The 18,762-nt window shown below is 34.5% G+C and overlaps 4 protein-coding genes across 6 annotated transcripts in view; 3 read left to right on the plus strand and 1 right to left on the minus strand.

Annotated features, from left to right (window-relative positions):
• Positions 1-3,488, plus strand: part of fax (failed axon connections) — a 91,480-nt gene extending 87,992 nt beyond the window's left edge. Inside the window, exons 4-7 of one of the 2 annotated variants that reach the window (XM_076407610.1) lie at positions 41-187; positions 250-410; positions 472-601; positions 1,920-3,488. In XM_076407610.1, the coding sequence (XP_076263725.1) occupies positions 41-187; positions 250-410; positions 472-601; positions 1,920-1,994 (513 nt within the window). In that variant the 3' untranslated portion in view covers positions 1,995-3,488. The remainder of the gene's footprint in view (positions 1-40; positions 188-249; positions 411-471; positions 602-1,919) is intronic. The other variant, XM_076407611.1, reaches the window with a different exon arrangement.
• Positions 3,489-8,052: 4,564 nt separating this feature from the next.
• LOC143198264 (APOBEC1 complementation factor-like) lies at positions 8,053-9,700 on the plus strand. Its single transcript, XM_076407395.1, has 7 exons — positions 8,053-8,097; positions 8,139-8,155; positions 8,209-8,839; positions 8,900-9,077; positions 9,137-9,221; positions 9,277-9,427; positions 9,506-9,700. The coding sequence occupies exons 1-7, from the start codon at positions 8,053-8,055 to the stop codon at positions 9,536-9,538; spliced, it is 1,140 nt and encodes a 379-aa protein (XP_076263510.1). The 3' UTR covers positions 9,539-9,700.
• Positions 9,701-9,796: 96 nt separating this feature from the next.
• On the plus strand, positions 9,797-16,562 carry Strump (WASH complex subunit strump). 2 transcript variants are annotated; one of them, XR_013006212.1, is made up of 16 exons: positions 9,803-10,025; positions 10,080-10,182; positions 10,237-10,428; positions 10,485-10,696; positions 10,750-10,995; positions 11,487-12,153; positions 12,204-12,702; positions 13,213-13,433; positions 13,489-13,715; positions 13,776-13,948; positions 14,109-14,382; positions 14,438-14,643; positions 14,700-14,844; positions 14,911-15,056; positions 15,113-15,372; positions 16,134-16,562. XR_013006212.1 is itself a non-coding variant. In XM_076407600.1 (14 exons), exons 1-14 carry the CDS (start codon positions 9,904-9,906, stop codon positions 15,041-15,043), a joined length of 3,420 nt encoding a protein of 1,139 aa, XP_076263715.1. In that variant the 5' UTR covers positions 9,797-9,903; the 3' UTR covers positions 15,044-15,102. The 2 variants fall into 2 exon arrangements, 1 of the variants encoding a protein (XP_076263715.1); XM_076407600.1 differs by lacking the exons at positions 15,113-15,372; positions 16,134-16,562 and having other exon boundaries at positions 9,797-10,025; positions 14,911-15,102.
• The window catches only part of Dhc16F (Dynein heavy chain at 16F), a 35,886-nt gene continuing 33,678 nt past the window's right edge, over positions 16,555-18,762 (minus strand). Inside the window, exons 51-55 of the mRNA XM_076407599.1 lie at positions 17,496-17,675; positions 17,340-17,432; positions 17,084-17,284; positions 16,905-17,022; positions 16,555-16,846 (exon numbers count right to left, since the gene is read on the minus strand). Coding sequence (XP_076263714.1) covers positions 16,617-16,846; positions 16,905-17,022; positions 17,084-17,284; positions 17,340-17,432; positions 17,496-17,675 — 822 coding nt within the window. The 3' untranslated portion in view covers positions 16,555-16,616. The remainder of the gene's footprint in view (positions 16,847-16,904; positions 17,023-17,083; positions 17,285-17,339; positions 17,433-17,495; positions 17,676-18,762) is intronic.

The following is an 18,762-nucleotide window of genomic DNA, read 5'->3' on the forward strand; positions in this document are numbered from 1 at the left end:
GTGTTCTTAGTACCGTTTTAACTGAAAATTGAGCATTTAGTGGTTACAGGGAACCAAGAAAGCAAAGGCCCACGGCATTGGTGTACACACACCCGAAGAGATCATCCAGTTCGGACAGGAGGACCTTAAAGTATTGTCGGACATGCTGGCCGATAAGCCATTCTTCTTTGGAGACGAACCCACCAATGTGAGTGTTTCGTTGAAGTTCGTTAATCAATTAACAATAACGCATTCTCTTCATTTCTTCAGCTTGACGTAGTAGTATTTGCGCACCTAGCTCAAGTCTATTTCATCGACAAGGAAGTGGAATGGGCACTCCGTGATTACATGATCGAATCGTGCCCTAATCTAGTAGGCCATGTGAACCGCATGAAGGAACGTTGCTTCGCCGACTGGGACGATATCTGCAGGTACGGTTTGAGTTTTGTTTTCCTTCAGACGGGGGGAATTAACGTTGCGATTCATCAACAGCACCTTGGACTTGAACTCCCACCTACCTAAACCAGAACCAGAGACCAAGGACGACAAAGAGGCCGCGAAAGACGAGAAAGAGAGCGATAAAGAAAAGGAACCTGAAGAGAAGGACATTGAAAAGGAAAAGGTAAGGCATTTTAGCCAAAAATATTTTGTGATAAGCTGTCTACATTCAAAAATTTAAAAAATGTATATAATAAGATTATGTCAAAGAAGCTAAAATAACTTAAGATGTAAACGAGACATAAAATCCTTACTGGTTCCAATATTTACATTTGAGAATCATAATTCACGCCTTTTTTCTTGGAATACATCATATATATAAAATTAACGAAAAGCACCGAAGGATAATTAAAAAATATATGCCATAACACATCTCTTTAGAATCTCGTTAAACAATTTAAAACATTAAGGATTTTTTTTTCATTCACCATATCGTTAAGGCATTACTTAGTAATAAACAATGAATATACAAAACAAATTTAGAATGACAAACAATTCAATTCAATAAAGCTATTTGATAAAAAGTCGTTGGTGATTATATGAATAAACTTGCATAAAGTACATTTACTGTTTTGACATAATCCGTTCATGTAGTCTTGTTTCATGTTTCTTCACAAGGCGTTAAATATCTTCACTGACTGTAGGGTCCCTGACACACGCGATATTTTTTATTATAGACGATAAAGTTTCATACATCACAAAGCAAACATTTAATTTTTTCTCGATAATTTTAGAGGTAGAAAGCGTCTCCTTGTGAAGTCGCTTGTTGTATAAAATCAGACGAAATAAACAAAAACAAATGCTAAGCAAAGTAGCTAGCGACGTTTTTTGCCTTTATAATAATTATCCATAACAAAAATGATGATGTCACCTTAGATCTTGTTAAGTCTGTGTGGATGTATTAATATCTGCTGACAGTACCGCGATAAATTATATCAAATTGATATATTTTACAATAGCTTACTAGATAGTTAAATTCTGTTGAAAAGTACAGGCAATTGATCATTGAAAAATCGATTAAAAAAATTCTTCTTGCTCTAAGTATAACTATCTGTTATAATGACGCAACGTCAGCTGTCAATTTATTTAAAATACCAAAGGTATTTTGAGATTTTTTTGCAGTCGGCATTTTTGGTGTAAATGGAATAAAAATAGAATGGAATAGATAAAAATAATCATAAAGAGTATTATTTAAGAGAGCAAATAATTTATGAAAATAGCTTGGCTTAATGAAAAAAAAAACTGTTGGCTTTTGATACAACATCGCTATATCACAAAATTATTATTGCGAATTTTTGTTCAAAAACTTGCCAACAAAACATTTTGTGTTTGGAAAAACACCATTACTTTTTTGACATAATGTCTCTCTCTCTGAAATAATCTCTGATTATCACCTGAGCAACCATCATATTAAAAAATCCTAAATCTATTGTTTGTTTTAGGAGGAAGCGAAAGAAAAAGATAAAGCTGCGAATAAAGAACCCGAAGAAAACAAAGAGAAAGAAGCCGCAAAATAAAGAGGGTAGTATATATTCGTGCCACTGCCAAGGCATCATAATTTCCATCAAAACCACCCACCTACACACACACCTGCCTGTTCCCTGTCCCTCCAACCTTCTTCTTTGTCCCTTATATTTACTTAAGATGATAATGATGAACCTTTCAACAACAACTCGTGCAAGATTTAGTTTCTAAGTATAATCAGTTCTATACCTTATATTAGCGCCGACATGATTATTTAACATATAATTGTTGCATTGTTATTATTTTATATCTCTCGAATCAATATTCACCCAATTGTTAAATATTATGATTGTATGAAATAAAAATCACTTTTGACCACTGTCCGAACGCAAAGGCAATAGAAACCTTGGAGCTCGTAATGTGGAAATTTTTTAAATACTCTTCTTTTGTACTGGCTTGACTATATACATATATAAATATAAATATATTACGTTTAGCTTTTCATTTTTTGGAAATTTTTGATATAATGGACGGTTTGAGAAGAAAAAAATTATATATTAATTGCTAGTTAAGCATTATGATTATTGTTTGTATAAATATTTTAGCTAGGTTTAAATTAAATGTAAGCATGTATGTCTGAAACGGAACTTGGAATAGCACGAGACGACACGCGGGATTAAATCAAGACACACATACACCCTCCGATTCGTAGACCTGGTGCCATTCGAAGTTCTCTTCTATCTGCTTTAGGAGTGTCATTCAGAAAGCACAATCGGGAATCATTCTCATCAAATTTGATCCATTTCGGTCGTGATCGCTCGGATTCGTTAGGTTTGTTTTAGTTTTAACGTTCATCGGTGGGCTTTCTCAATAATATTCTAAGAGAGTTTACATGTTAGTGCAGTCTTTAATATATGTACGAAGATAATATTATCGTATCTCCCAGTAATTGATAAGTAGTGCATTTATATTCATCAATTGTATCCATTCCACGAGAACGTCGTAAGGAAATTTCTGTTCGAAGGCTCCCATGAGATCTATCGGTCAGGAAGATGACCATCATCACACAAAACACCCACATAACAATATATCAAAATCAAGCGTTTTTTAAGAATCATTTTACAATATAACGGAAATGAAAAAATCGACATATAGGTCATAATAGTAGACTTTTGTATTTTTTTATTGGATGATTTACAATTGTTTTCGATCACTTTACTCTTGGAACACACTGTGTGAAATCGTCGGACCACTTTCAGATTTTTATAGCTCCACCGATCGCGTCGCCTGTCTATCCTGTACCAGGAATGATCATCAAAACTATGCTAAAGACCTATAGACAGAGCTGCAATGCAGGTCGGTGTAGACCAGATGACTGGATGGCTCGGATGAGTGGTGAAGCGATGGGTCGGGGCGAAGCTCAATAGAAAGTCTAGCGTTTTTTTTTACATGTAACTTATATAATTTAGAATTTTTTAAATAAGTTAGGTTCGATTTTAAACTGTGTTGTATGCTATATAATTTAAATAAATAAGTTCATATTTTAAGTTTCCACTTTTTTTATTGCAACCCATTTCAACATCTAAACTCAAAAAATATATGTTACATAGGAAAGTCAAATCATATTTAAAAAAATTAAAATCCTGCCTTATTGAAAAACAGTTCTTTTTCTTGATTGATTTTTTTTAGTTCAATAATTCATTAGTTCATTTTATTATTTGTTGAAGTAATGAAGAAGTGGTAATTTTGTTTTAAAATAAATGAAGCCCTTAATCCTAAACACTTAACAGATCTCGCAGGAAGGAATAAATAAATCATCTTTCCACAGTTTAAACAATCAGGGACTCTGATTTCAAAATATAAGTATATTTATAAAATACAAATATATTTTGAGAAGGAAGCAAAAATGTTGATGTCTTTAGAATATAGAATTTTTAAGTAATGGGAGATGGGAAATTATATACTTTATTATATATCTAAAGAATGTATAAAAATCTATATACAATTTGAACTGTTTTGGTCGATGTTGGTGCAGTGGTCAACGCAACAAGATGGTCCCTACTACTGTTGGGCTAGCCATGAGTTCAAATCCTACTAGGGCATGATTGTAAATGTATGTATGTGTATGTCCACAAGGCAAGAGTGCAAAGCAGAAGAAAATCATCTTGGTTACATTAATAATTAGGCTCAGGGATGATTACTCATTATCACTGATCATTTATCAGTCGGGAGACTGTGATTGGCAGCCCCCATTAGTTGGTCGGGAGATCGCGGTAGGACCTGACCAGGCAGTAGGTCCTGTCCAGATAATCCCAGTTGATATATGTGAAGCTCTCAGCTCGATTCGACGTAAAACAATGTATAATCTCTACTTTTCATTAACTGTTATTTGTGAAGAAAATTCTACAAAATCTTACGTTATATATTAGGTGTTTGCATGTATTCTGGTCATTTTATCATGTTGAAAAAGCATTTACTGAGAGAAATTGATACAAAATATATTATCCAAAATATTTTAAATAATTTTCTACAACTTTTTCTAAACATAGCGATACAATATTGAAAGAACGATCTTGGTATGATAGTGATCCAATCTTCGGCCTATTTTTACATTTCTTTAATATTTCGAAATAGTGTGTTAACCAAGCCATGCTGCTTTCATCAGAACAAGTGGTATTCATCTGCATTGTGCATCCTTGTATTATCACTATTATCGCATATATGCACAGAATAATTTTATAATACTAAGTGAAAAACAGATTTTATGCTAAGAAGTTTTTTTTTGTTCTGGCCTAAAAACCAGGCGGTGGAATGCATGACGCATACCTACCTGGTCGCGGAGACTTGCCATGGAGTGATAAGTTGGACCGGGTTATGTGGGACTGCCTCTGGGCTTACCAATACACTAAACCGAAACCGCCTCACAGTTAACCCCCGTGGGTCGCTACTGTTACTGCATTAAATTTGGGGATAGGGCACCCGCTGATCGCGAACCTGAGTTAACACACAACTGGATACTATTGTATGGGGGCAAAAGTTATGACTGTAGCGACGGATGAGGTCGTTTCAGCCTGGAAAAGGGGGGAGCTTGGCGGTGACGCGGTGCTAAGCTCCCAGCATGTCGACCAGCTCGCGAACAAGCGCGTTTTCAGAAGAACTTGAGCTGAGTTATTTGTGGAATGATTGAGATATGAAATGCTTGATTTCTGGAGTGTCAGTTTCCCTATGAATTTGATTATTTCTGACAAACCATGGAGCGTTTGATATTCTCCTGAGGTGCTTATTTTGAAAAACTTGAAGCCGTTTGACCTGGTTGGATGTAACAAACTTGAAGTAGACATTAGATACGTAGAGGAGTACGGACCGAATTAATATCTTGTAAAATAAGCATTTGATGGAGACGGGAAGTCTGCTAGAAGGGCAGATCAGAGAAGATAGCAGGTTTGCTATCCCCGAACCTTTTTGGATTGCTTTCTGGATTTGGGAATGCCAACTGAATCGCCGGTCGAAGTGAATACCTAGGTACGTGACGTTATCCAGCCATGGAATTATTGCGGTGTCGATATTAAGTTGCGAGACACGCAGTGCGTAACGCTTCTTATGGAAAATGATAGCCTGGGTTTTCAGGGGGTTGATTTGCAACCTCCAGAATTTGAACCACTTGACCGCATGATCGAGCTGCTTCTATAAACGTTCATGAATTGTAACTTCGAACCCGGCGGCCGTGAAGAAAGCACTGTCGTCAGCGTAAAACGCGACGTCAATGTGCTCTTTTGTTGACAGATCTGAAATAAAGAGGTTAAATAAGGCTGGGGCCAGCGGGGAACCTTGAGGGACGCCAGCATCGATTTGTTTACGACTGGAAAGTGATTCCCTGATCTTGACCTGGAAAGATTTGTCCGAGAGATAGGACTTGATGAGAGCGGTTAGGTCTTCTGGGAGGCCTAACCGCACGCACTTGCGGTCAATCCGTCATGCCAGACCTTGTCGAAGGCTTTGGTTAGGTCGAGAAGAACTGCTCCAAGCTTTTTACGTTGGTCAAGAGCGTGATGGATGTGTGCGGCCAGACGGGTAGCCTGATGAACGGATGTGGTGAGCGCGAAAGCCGAACTGTTTTTCTGGAATGATTTTGTGTTCCTTTGTGAAGTTGAGAGCGTAGAGTATTGCCCTGTCGGCAATCTTCGAAATGGCGCTGAGAAGGCTAATAGGCCTGTAATCAGATGGAGATGATTTTGCTCCTTTCTTGGGTATAACCGCTATATGTGCGTGTTTCCAAGACGCCGGGAAATGTTGCAGCCTCATGATGGAGTTAATGATGTTTGCCAGTTCTGCGAGAGCTTTTTTAACTAGGTAATCGATATTCCATCGAAATGCTGAGAAGTATCAATATCATCGAAGTTTGTAGTTAAATTAGGCCATTTAAATTGCTTACATACTTTGCATTTCCACTAATAGATATCGGCGATCAAAAAATATGTAAACAACTAATATATCTTAGAAACTAAAGGTTGAATAAAAATCAACCAAGACTAATATTAGCATGAAAAAGTCTTTGTAATTTTTATTTTGATTAAAAATGTTTTTTTTATAAAAGGTGATTAAGATATTACTTTTTCTTCGAAATTATTTGAACCTCTGAACTATCATAAGGACAATTCCTTCAGTAACTTAAATTATGCCTTATAGAAGTTATTTAATATTGTAACCCCAACTCTTCCTGTAAAAAATTAACTTAAACATCGGCGAAATTTTTCAAAAGGAATAGTATTTTTTCAGCTAGCGATAGGAAAGACTTGATTTTATTCATGATTTATTTAATCTCTTGAATTAGGTGTAAAAAGAACTTAAATTAAAAAATCTCAACAAACATTTAAAAAGAAAAAATATCCTATAAGATATCTTTCGTAACAATTCTAATCCGAAAATCTTTTGTAGCCAGCGGATTACTTCTTCACTTTATACAATGGTTCCATTGTTTTTGTCCTCTGTTGCCATAAATCAGCTGGTTTATTAAAAGAAATATAGAAAAGATGATAGCTTATCCCAAACACAGGTGGCATTCTTTCGAACCGTCAGATACTGAACCCATATCAATCGGTATCGTGTTACATTTGATAGTTTAAAGTTTACTTTTGGTACAGTGCAGACAAACATATAGCAAAAGGAAAAGAATTGCAGATTTTTAACTGTAAATTTATATAAAGGTTTTATTCTTTCATCATGGACAGTAGAGATCTCTAAATCGATATTTTAATCAATAACGTATGGGATATTGGCATCTCTAGACAGAAATATGTTTTTTATTAAGGAAATATTTTACAATACATTCTAATTTAATTTTTCTGATTTTAAGGGGAAATTCGAAATTACTTTAAAAAATCGTGATGAAAAAATAAATTCAGATTAGATTTTTCGAATACCGGGGAAATGAAGTTACGTTAAAAGAAATTATGAAATATTGTATTTTGACATAAAATTGTCTAGAATTGTTATTATATTATTTATTATATTAATATGTTATTATACAAATTATATTCCAAAAATATATCCAGATTGTTACGGTTACAGTCTGTAATGTTAAATTTTGTAAAAATATTTGAAATATTTTTTGATCCAGAAACAAAATAGGGAAACGATCTGCGTTCCCAAAAATATATGATAATTATGATACATATTCATAAACATGTGAAATTGTCTTTTATAGAATATTCAATATACTTAATTATGTTCAGTAAAAATGATTGGAACCCTTAACAACTTATTTTAACAAATTTATTACTATTTTAGAGAAATATTCTACAAGAAGTTGCACTCTCTAAGGGTACAATTCTTTAAAGGCATAGAGAAATTTTCTGATTAAAAAAAAAGAATATATCAAATAAGAAAACATATTGGGTTCAGATATAATACATATTAGTTTTTTTGTAATTTAAATCCTTAAATATTTTTTATTTATGCTAGACAGAGAACAGTATAAAATTATTAGGTATCTACTACTTTTTTAATTATATTTAAATATGTCGAGATTTATTAAGTTTCGAAGTCTTTTGTCGGCGACAATATGCCGAAAGTCTTCAAAATTGCGCGGCATCACCTTTGATCCAAAAGACTATGATTTTACCGCCAATTGAGATTGAAGACTCTGCCCTACCACCAGTAAAAAACTTTAATAAACCTGAGATAGCAAGTTTTTTCAGAGCATTTCGAACGGTCGGTGGGGTGATTTGAGAGTTATCGGTGGTCATCTTTATTAAAAAATATGAACAGGTATCCAACTGCTGGTTATCCCAAGTATATTTTTCAGTACACCGAATTCAGACACTTGGCGTATGATCGGGTGAAGCTTACAGGCTTTGTCCCCGAAAAGGGATCCGAGATCTATGTGTCGAAAATCCCAACGACCGCCAACATCGAGGCTCTGGTCAATTATTTTGATGCCGTCGGTCCCTTCTTTCAGATACGATTGATGGTGAAGGACAACGGGGCGTTGAACAGAGGTTTTGCCTACGTTAGCTACATGAACAAGTGCCAGACGGAACGGGCGCTCGTACAATTGGAAAAGCAACTGTTCCAAGGCGTAGTCGGCTTACAAATGGAAATATCACTTGATAACTGCCGCATATTTCTCGGAGGATTGCCAATCACCAAATCCAGAGAAGAAATATGGATGCATCTCAAACACACTTACAATGTCAGCAATATCATAGACATCATAACTTACAAGAATTATGTTTATCCGGGATGTACCAGAGGATTTGTATTTGTTGTATTCAGAACTCATGAAGAAGCTTCTCATTTTCGGGCAAAATTCTGCGGAAAACTGATACTGTTCGGAAAGGATATTGTCGTGGATTGGTCCATCCCCGTGATGGATATCCCAAATAATATCTTAGAAAAGGTTGGGGTAATACAATTTTTAATTTTATTTTGCACTGCTACAATGCACTGTAATTTTTAGGTCAAAATAATCTTCTTACGTGGATTACCAGTAACACAAACAGCACAGGAATTCCGTATTCTTATTGAGGAACATCTTGGGTCTATTGGAATTCAGAAAACTTACAAGCATAAAGACTATGCCTTCATTCACGTAGCTTCAAGAAGCCTTGCTGAGGAGGTCATGTCAAAACTCTCCGGTAAATCACCATAATTTGAATTAGACACAGAATTTCACTAATTAAATAACCATTAACAGATTACTATACAGATTCACCTGTGGAAGTAGAATGGGCCAAGCCACCGAATAAATATAGCCATAAATCATATCGTTTAAAGATCTCGTAAGTACCACCCTCACACAATTTTGCTTGCTGTTAACAAGACATCTTTATTCAGTAGGCAGCGTTATCAAAACTGGAAAAATGACCAGAATAACAATTATTATCTACGTAGGTTTGCCAAATCGGATCAGTCGTGTTCAACAAACTTAAATAGCTTCTCTGGTCTTGCAGACAGCCCTGATTTTCTGGGAACCAAATTTGTGAAGGTATACTCCTGTTTTTATAGACTAACAACCTTTTTCACTCGTCTAATGTACAACTTTAAAACATTACTTTTATTTCAGGATATGATTGAAAATCTTCTTGGGGATGCTTGAATCTAGGATGCCCTAAAATTGTTTTTTTTGTAGTTTTGTTTCTTTAAATTCTATTATAATATTGTTCTGTTAATTTTACCGATAATTAGCCTATTTAGATGTCATAGTATTTGCTATAAATGTTATCGTAGATTTTGTTTTAAATAAATCATCTTTATTTTATTTTTTCTGTTTTATTTCATTTTTTAAATAAAATCGCAATGTGGTTATTCCACCAATTATACCCGACATTGTATAATGATTAGACATACTTTGAAATGTTATTGTTGTCATCCAAACTAAAATCAGATTTTCTGTATAGGTTAATGTTATCAGAGAATATTCGACTTTTAATATTTAGTATAAATTATGATAAACATTGAAAAATGAAAGAATTTCTGGCAGAAAATAATTTATGTGGTCAAACAGTCCTGCTGTTAGTATCTAGAGGAAATGCCATTATAGCCGAGCTACTTCGATTAAAAAACTATATCCCAAAAGTCTTCAGGTATTAGTCACTGATTAAACCAAATACATTTTTTTAATTTTCGTAATTTTTCAGACTTGAGAACAAGCAAGATATTCAAAAATATAATGAAATTATTTTTGATTTTTTCTATTTTAAGATATCCGACTCGCAGGAACAGAAAATTGAAAATAATGAGGCAATAATTAAGTCAATTCCATTTGTTTCCAAATGTTACTTTCAAATGTTATAGGCCTTGCGGGATATTGATGAAGAATTCAGAGATAATAATCTTGAAATACTGAAACGTTTCTATCTGCTGTTTGAGAGTGTGCATAGTTATGTCATCGATTTAAATAGATACATAGAAGAACTAGAAGAAGGTTTTTATATTCATCAAACCTTAGAGTCCGTATTTTTGGATGCTGAAGGGAAACAGTTACTGGTATGTCTGCTTTTTTTGGTCAATGCCAATATAGTGCTAATTAACATGGGTTTTAGTGTGAAGCTCTATTCTTGTATGGGTTAATGCTAATAATGATTGATGCATATATCGAGGGATCAATAAGAGAAAGACTGTTGGTGTCTTATTATAGATATACACCACAACGCAGGGATACTCAAAGTTGTTTCGATGAAGTTTGTAAGCTTCTAAGAGATACTGGTTTAAATAGTGTAAAAAAGCCATTATATTATCCAGAAGATTATTTTCAGTGTGTATTATTGTGTATAACTTTTTGAGTTTTTTTTAATGAAATTATTTTAGGAGAATACCCTTACATTCAACATATGTGGATATGGTGATAGGTAGATTAAGGTCAGACGATATATACTCTCAAATAACAGTGTATCCTTTGCCAAAACATAGGAGTACAGCTTTAGCTACGCAGGCTTCGATGCTCTATATATGTTTGTATTTTTCTTCCAGTATTTTACATTCGCAAACTGCTATTATGAGGGAAATTGTTGATAAATATTTTCCTGATAACTGGATAGTTTCAATTTATATGGGGTAAGTATAACCATAGAAGTATGAAAGCAGCTTAATTACATTTGGTTGTTTTTTATTTTAGTTTGTGATATTCTTTTTTTATTCAAATAGATTTTACACTATTATATATAAAATTTTTCTTGGTCCTTGGTTTTTTCATAACATACATTGATGTTGTTTATATGTTAACTTATAATGTTAACCTTTTTTTACAGGCTATTGATTGCAATGGTTACAATTATTTATGCTCCTTTATGCTTTTAATTCTAATTTATAACTACTTTTTTGTTTTTCTTTATTTTTTAAACTTTTAATTTTTCATAGCATACTTCGATTTTTCATCAGATTCACTCTGATTCTCACATTTTTATCGCACAATTGATTGTAATAGCTACATTTCTAGGACTTAGATTGTTAGATTTGTTTCTTTATATTTATAATTTTTTACCAGAATCTTTGTCTTTTTCCATACTGTACTTCTACAAGAAATTATGATTTGCCATTTTTTTCAGATTTGTCGTAAATTTAATCGAAAGCTGGGACTCTTTTAAAGCCGCTAAACTTGCGCTCAATAATACATTAGAATCCGTGAATGTTAAGCTGCACGCATCGAATTATAGCGCCAGCGTTCAAACCTTGTTAAAAACTACTAATGCTTTACTAAAAGTAGGCACTATAACCAAAGACACTTTGCTAAAGGACATCAATAATATTGTCAATGTGTTGCGAGAGTGTAATGCGACTGTACGTTGGCTGATTCTCCATACCAAATCGGAGAATCTGGACAAATGCAAAAAGTCGAAACAATGTCGGGAGCTGACCGTTACGGAGTCTAACTGTACACAATCAAATTTATTCAAATTGCTTTTAAATACAGCTCAGTTAGAGCTAGTTACTAAGGAACTTTTCAAAAAACTACTAAACGAGAAAGAGCAGCAGTGGGAGACATTCAAGAAGGAAAGTCATGAGAGCCTGTTGGAGCTCTCCGATGTTTTCGGTGGCGAAAAACCTCTTTCCAGAATACAGAAAAACGAACATTTACAAGCGTGGTTCAAAGAAATCGCGACGCAGGTACATTCGCTCAATCAGGACGACTCCAGCTCCTCTAGGAAGTTGGTGCAGCTGATTCAAGCCCTCGAAGAAGTCCAGGAGTTTCATCAGCTGGAGAGCAACATGCAGGTAAGTCCCAAGTCTAATTAGTAGGGTTGCTATTAATTTTTTGCACCAAGTTTATGCAATTTTTGAGCGACACCAGGAATAACTTGCACCAAATGATCAGAACAATGAATATTAAAGAGGATGTGCTTATTAGCTTGCAAATAATCAGCGATCTCAGCTACGCCTGGGAGCTGATCGATGTTTACACGCCGATAATGCAAAACGGCATTAAAAACGAACCCAAGCTGGTTATAAAATTGAGAGCTGTGTTCTTGAAACTAGCCTCGGCCATGGAGTTTCCCCTGTTACGCATCAATCAAGCCCATTCTGAGGATTTGGTTTCGGTGTCGGAGTATTACAGTCGCGAGCTGGAAATTTATGTGAGGAAGGTGCTTCAGATTATTCCAAAGACGATGTTCGAGAAACTAGCGCGGATTATTCAGATGCAAACCACAGTACTGAAGGAGGTACCAGCCCGAGTGGAGAAAGACAAGTTGAAGGACTATGCTCAGCTGGATGAGAGGTTCGAGTTTGCGGAATTAACGCATCTGGTCTCCATCTTCAGTCAGGGTAGATACATTTTTGTTTCAGTAGGCATGATGACAGTAACTAACAAAAAAAAAATATGATAAAATACACAGAATAGATTTAGAAAATATATAACTAATGTAAATAATATAATGATATAATAATGAATATAATAAATATAAAGTAAAACCATATTGATATGAGTTAGAGCATTTCGATGCAGCCATTTATATTGTTGTTTTGGATGGAATAAATTATACTGCACATCACCTATATAGTATGGAAGTCATAATTAAGTGACTTTGATGCTTTGGCACTTAGTGTTTACCGTTTATTTACACAGATATGACATCATACGATACCAGCTTGCTTAAAATACAATAAAGGTTTTTTTTTCGTGAAAACTTTTATTATAAAAGTAATATATTTTTAGGAAATACTTTAGAATGTTACGGAATAGTTTTTCAAAATTAGTCATTATGCCTAATTTTACGTTTCTTCTAATTATTGTCGTTTCTCGATTATATTCGATTTCCTCTGGTTGTATGCTAGGTATGCGTATGATGAAAAGCACTTTGGTTGGAGTGGTGTGTTTAGACGCGAAGAAACTCCTCGACGACGGTGTTCGTAAGGAACTTGTGCAGCATGTATCACAGGCTTTGGATTCCGAACTGAAATTCGGACCTAAACCGAAACAGGACGATCTCAAACAGAAACTGAACTCTTTAGTGATGATAATGGAAGGTTATAAGAAGTCTTTTGAATATATCCAAGTAATTTGTAATGAATCCTAATTATGTTGATATATTGTGACTGTTTTCTTCCTAGGATTACATTAATATTAACGGTTTGAAAATTTGGCAAGAAGAAGTAACTCGAATTATAAACTATAATGTGGAACAAGAATGCAACGGTTTCTTGCGGAACAAAATTCATTCCTGGCAGAGCGTGTATCAGAGTAGATATGTACCTATTCCAAGTTTCCCATCCACTGACGATAGCGTGAATTTCATCGGTAGATTGTCCAGGGAGATCATTAGACTCATTGAACCCAGGTAAATGGAACTAGAGGTGGCATCACCTGGTTATTTTTGTAATATTAATATCGCCTTTAGGTCTGCTGTTTATTTGCGAGAGACTTCGACGTGGTACGATATAAAAACCAGAAAACCGATCTTCAGCAAGGAAACTGTCGTCTCCATTTCTCAAGCCATCGAAATACCTGGGCTGGTAGGGTTGGATCGATTGTTTTCTTTCATGATCACTACTGCCCTGCAGAAAATTATGTGTAAGTATTTGTTGCATTTTTATTATTTTCATTTGCATGTTTCTTTCATTCATCACGGTGTTTCATGTTATGTTTTGCATCAAAACTCCCATAACAAATTAATTAAGAAATTGAATTGAATAAATTGTAACATATATATTCATTGATAATTTTGTTGAAGCTCTTTTAGAGAACAAGAACAATCAGAACAGTGCCTGGGCCAACGTGATGAACACCATCAAAAACGACATAAGGAACACGACAGATATTGGTAATCCAACCAAAACGTATCAGACGTACGTGAACAGAACTACTAAAATCTGGTCCGAATTCTTGGACCAGTTGCTTCTAGTTGGGCAGTTGCAGCTTCTCCGCAATCTCATCAACCTGCACCTCAACAAATCCTGCAGGTTCAATTCGAAGGATTTACACTCTGCATTGTCGACTCTCAATAAGTATTGTGCTGTAATTATCTGGACCATCGGGGAGTTATTGAATTGTTTTTTTCAGAGCGATGATACTGCAGATTAAGCAAGACAATCTCCATCCGTCTGAGGAATTCATGTATAAAATATCAGAGTATTTTAACTATGCTGGTATTGGCGAACCATTTAGTAAGATCTACGTCACATGTAAGAATGATTTGGACCATGCCATCACTCTCTTCATTTTTGTCTTGGCTCATATTCAACGACTGTTCCTTCCCCAGAACTCAGGTGGTGTTTCTTTTCCAAGAGAAAGTATTCCTCTGTATTGTTCAGTGTTTGTTTAGGTCAACATAGAAGGAATGAGCAAATTGATGGTGTTGCTTTATCTGCATCTATACACACAGTTTTACAACAGTTTCATCAAAGTGTCAATGAAGCGTTCATTAAGTTGATTTGCGAGTATATGTTGCAGATGATCAGATATAACAAGTACGGTTATTGATATCTAGTGTTTTGTAGCGAATAACTGTTTTTCTTTTGTAATTTTGCCATCAGGAGTAACGAGAGCGTTCCGGACGTCAGTTTGATGTTGAATTTCATGGACTGCTACACGAATTATTCAGAGGACTCTCGAATATATTACAGACAGTATTTTCCTGAGGAATTTTTATATTTACAGAAACCATGATTTTTTTGTTAAAGTAATTATTGTTACGTTTTAAGATTTAATATATTTTATTAAACTAACTTTTTATAGATTTGATTATTATTTTAGTCAATATCAGTCCGATATAATGGGTTGTTATTGTTTGGAAGTCTATATTTTGTTCGTTTTTTATGTTTATAAAACTTGAAGATGATTTTAAAATATTCAAGATATGTATTTTTTAAAATATATATCAAAGAAAGCTGTACATCGGAATTGATGCAATTTTGTGGTTGGCAATAAAATAATTGCGACTCTGAAATGTTCAACAAACTTTTTTGTACAATAGTGATGTAACACTAACACACCAAGTAAGTGATATTTTGAAACATAATTTTATAATGTATTTTGTAAAATTACAATGACAATTTTTTGTAAAAGAATTGGTTTATTCCAATTTTCATAATAGCTATTGTTATAGTTTAAAAAAAGTTAACCCACTTTCAATTGTTTTCTCATGGTTTCCACACTTTATTTCGAAATGAGCACGTGTACTTGCGATGTTAAAACATTTTCTTCCAAATTGAGGTTTTGTTATTCTGGTGTTCGGACATTTTCTCCAAAGAATTGTGCTTTTCTGTTGTTTGTGATGTTTTCTCTTGACTATGTTCCACCATATATAAAATAATTACTCAGTTGATTCGTTCTAATTCCAGGAAAATCTCGGAACGTACGGAAGTTTCTAATACAAGTAGTAGAATCAAAGTACAAGTGCTTAGGGCCAATAAAAGCAAGTTTCATGACGAGAAGAATTAATCAATGGTTCATAGTTAATTGTATTGCCAACAGATAAAGTTTACTTGAAAAATCGTTGTGGATTACTTGCGATTTCTTGAAATGCCACTCAATGTAGCTTTGTGATATCTGTGGACGGTCAATAAAGCTTTTTTTAAGAATTATTTAATAGTCAAAATGCAGATATATTAGCTGGATGTATTACATCTGTTCTATTTGGATGACGAACTTTTTGATATCTTTAAAAAGTTACTGGCGCTTTTAACAAATAAGTATTTTTTTAAGTTTTTATACCATTCTTTAAAGCAAATTCTATTACAAGGTTTGTGAATTCCAGGTTGTTCTGGAATTGAACTTAACTACTTAGAAGGAACTTAGATATAACTCTCGGATTGGTTAAAGTATACCAAAGTCGCCAGATGGAAATTTAAATGTGTATGTTTAAGCGGTGAAACTGATGAACAATAATTTGAAATGGTGTATAACTTGTTCATGACGTGGAACTGGTCTATTCATCCTAAATTGAGAAGAAGATTGTCAAATAATTCAATGGTCAGGTTGTTCTAATTACTATCCGCTGTATTATCACCCCTGTGTGTGTGTTAACCCAAAAACTTGAGTTAACTGAAGAAATTTGAGTGACTCATAAAAAATCAGTTGATCGGAGATGGGAAGCCAGAAGCCAACATTGATCTCCTACTGTTGTTACACTAACAGTTATTAAATCTTGATTTTTTGGATAGCAATAAAAAAATCTCTTTCAAAATATGTTGTATTTAACAAATTAATTCTATATTAACCTGTACAAACTTAACACTAATCAGTCAGTTATCTGAGTTAGGAGAGCTGTTCCTTTTAAGATCCAGTAGCTTTGCGTTTGGTTGGTGGGAAGCAGGACGGCTATGACGAAGTTGGTACTGTGACCGGTAGTGGATAAGACCCCTGCTCTGATCGATGTCTTGTAGAGCGGACAAACGTATCGGGGATCATTGTCCGGCATCTCTGTTTTAGGAAGCATGTACATCACCGGAAATTGAGGATTTATCTCTCCTGCGAACAAGAAAAAGGCGAAATTCCCGAAAAGCTATTAGTCGAATCTTTCACCTACCAGGTTTGGGATCAACTAGCTTCATGCTCTTCATGTCCCATCTACCAGCATCGACAAATAACCCATGGACCAGCACACCATCCTCTGGAGCTTCAAGGGGAGCATAACAGTCATAGTTCTGAAACAATTATCGTGTTATAAAACCTTACTGTAATGCACGAGAATGACGCATGACTCACCTCCTTTCCTTCTGAGTCGTGCACTGCTTTCACTTCCTCCTGGTCAATGTTAACTGGTTGAATTACGAAATCAAATCTCAATTTATCTATGGGCAGGTTATATTTCCTTGCGTGGGTTTGTAGCGTCCCTGTTAAAAATCCTTGAGGAAAATAGAAGCCCGATATCCAGTAGGATGTCGGATGACCCGACCTGACCCAGATCTATAAAGGCAAGAGATAAGTTTTGGGAGAGATAGATCGAAGCAGGATTACTGACGCTGATAAAATCTAGTCTGAGGGTGAGATCTCGTACCCAACTACCGAGACTCTTCAGGGAATTGTACGCTTTGGCTGACCACATTTTTGGTACCTAGAACAATTAACAAAATATCCAGTGACGGCAACTAGCTCTACGTGATTATGATATCGAGACCTGATTGTTCATGAACGCTTTGAACACGTCCTCCAGAGCTTCAGACATTACTACGAGACCCTTGATAGCCTTCTTCAAGTTGTCCATGGAAGAATGTATGAGCTTCAGAAGTTTGTCGTAACGGTCGATCTCTTGAACGAGTACCGTTGTCAGTGATGGTAGTCTGCCCTTGTCGTCTTTCTGAAAAGTGGTTTTGACATATCGTTGATATTTATACTCTATCGAATAAAACAACTATGTCATCAATATTTAGAACATCAACATGTCGCAATGTTGCCGCATGAACTTGGACATTTGGTTTACAACTTTTGCCGGTTTATAACCTCTAATTATTATTACTAGTTTTAATGATGTATCGCTGATATTTATGATCTATCCTATAAAATAACCAATGTACGTTATCAAAATATATAGCATCAACACCTCGCAATGTTGCCACATGAAATTGGACTTTTGGTTTACAACTTTTTACAACTACCGGTTTAAAATCTCTAATTATTATCACTAACACCTATGAAGGTAAAAAGGTAAGTTCATGTGATGAACAAATCGTAGGGTACACATTTGAAATACCACCAATGGAAAATATCACGAACGGCTACATTCGCTGATGATATTGAGATAATTGATGTCGAAGACAACAGCGAAGAAACCACACGAAAATTACAACAGGCAAGTGACATCATAAATAATTGGACTTAAAGCTGGAAAATAACAATTAAGAAATCTGTCCATGTGGAGTTTACGTATAACCAGACCGCACAAACACTAATAATAATATCATTCCATATAGCAACAACGCTAAGTATGTCGGAATGAATTTTGAAGAAAAACTTCGTCGAAAGGAACATGTAAAAAAGAAATGGGAAGAACTGAAGTTAAAATATAAGAAAATGAATTGATTAATTGGAAGAAATTGGATGATAATTTTCAGTACATAATAAATTGCTATATACAAGCAAGTATTGTAACCTATATGGAATTCAATTATGGGGATGTTCCTTGAAAACTAATATATATATATATATATATATATATATATATATATATATATATATATATATATATATATATATTTAATAACATCTTTATTAGATATGTTTAGTACAATATTAATTATAAATTAATTTATTACTACATTTCATTTCATTTGTACTTGGATATACACTTTATATAAGTTCGTATGGTTTGGTTCGCTTCAATCCACTGATATCCTGCGCGTTGTCCAGTAGTTGTATTGTTTCCACGTTAGTATGATTTAGTAATC

The sequence above is a fragment of the Rhynchophorus ferrugineus genome, unplaced genomic scaffold (assembly GCF_030347505.1).
Source record: "Rhynchophorus ferrugineus isolate W39M unplaced genomic scaffold, kcgeb_rfMv2 rfM6, whole genome shotgun sequence".
NCBI classification, from domain to species: Eukaryota; Metazoa; Arthropoda; class Insecta; order Coleoptera; family Curculionidae; genus Rhynchophorus; species Rhynchophorus ferrugineus.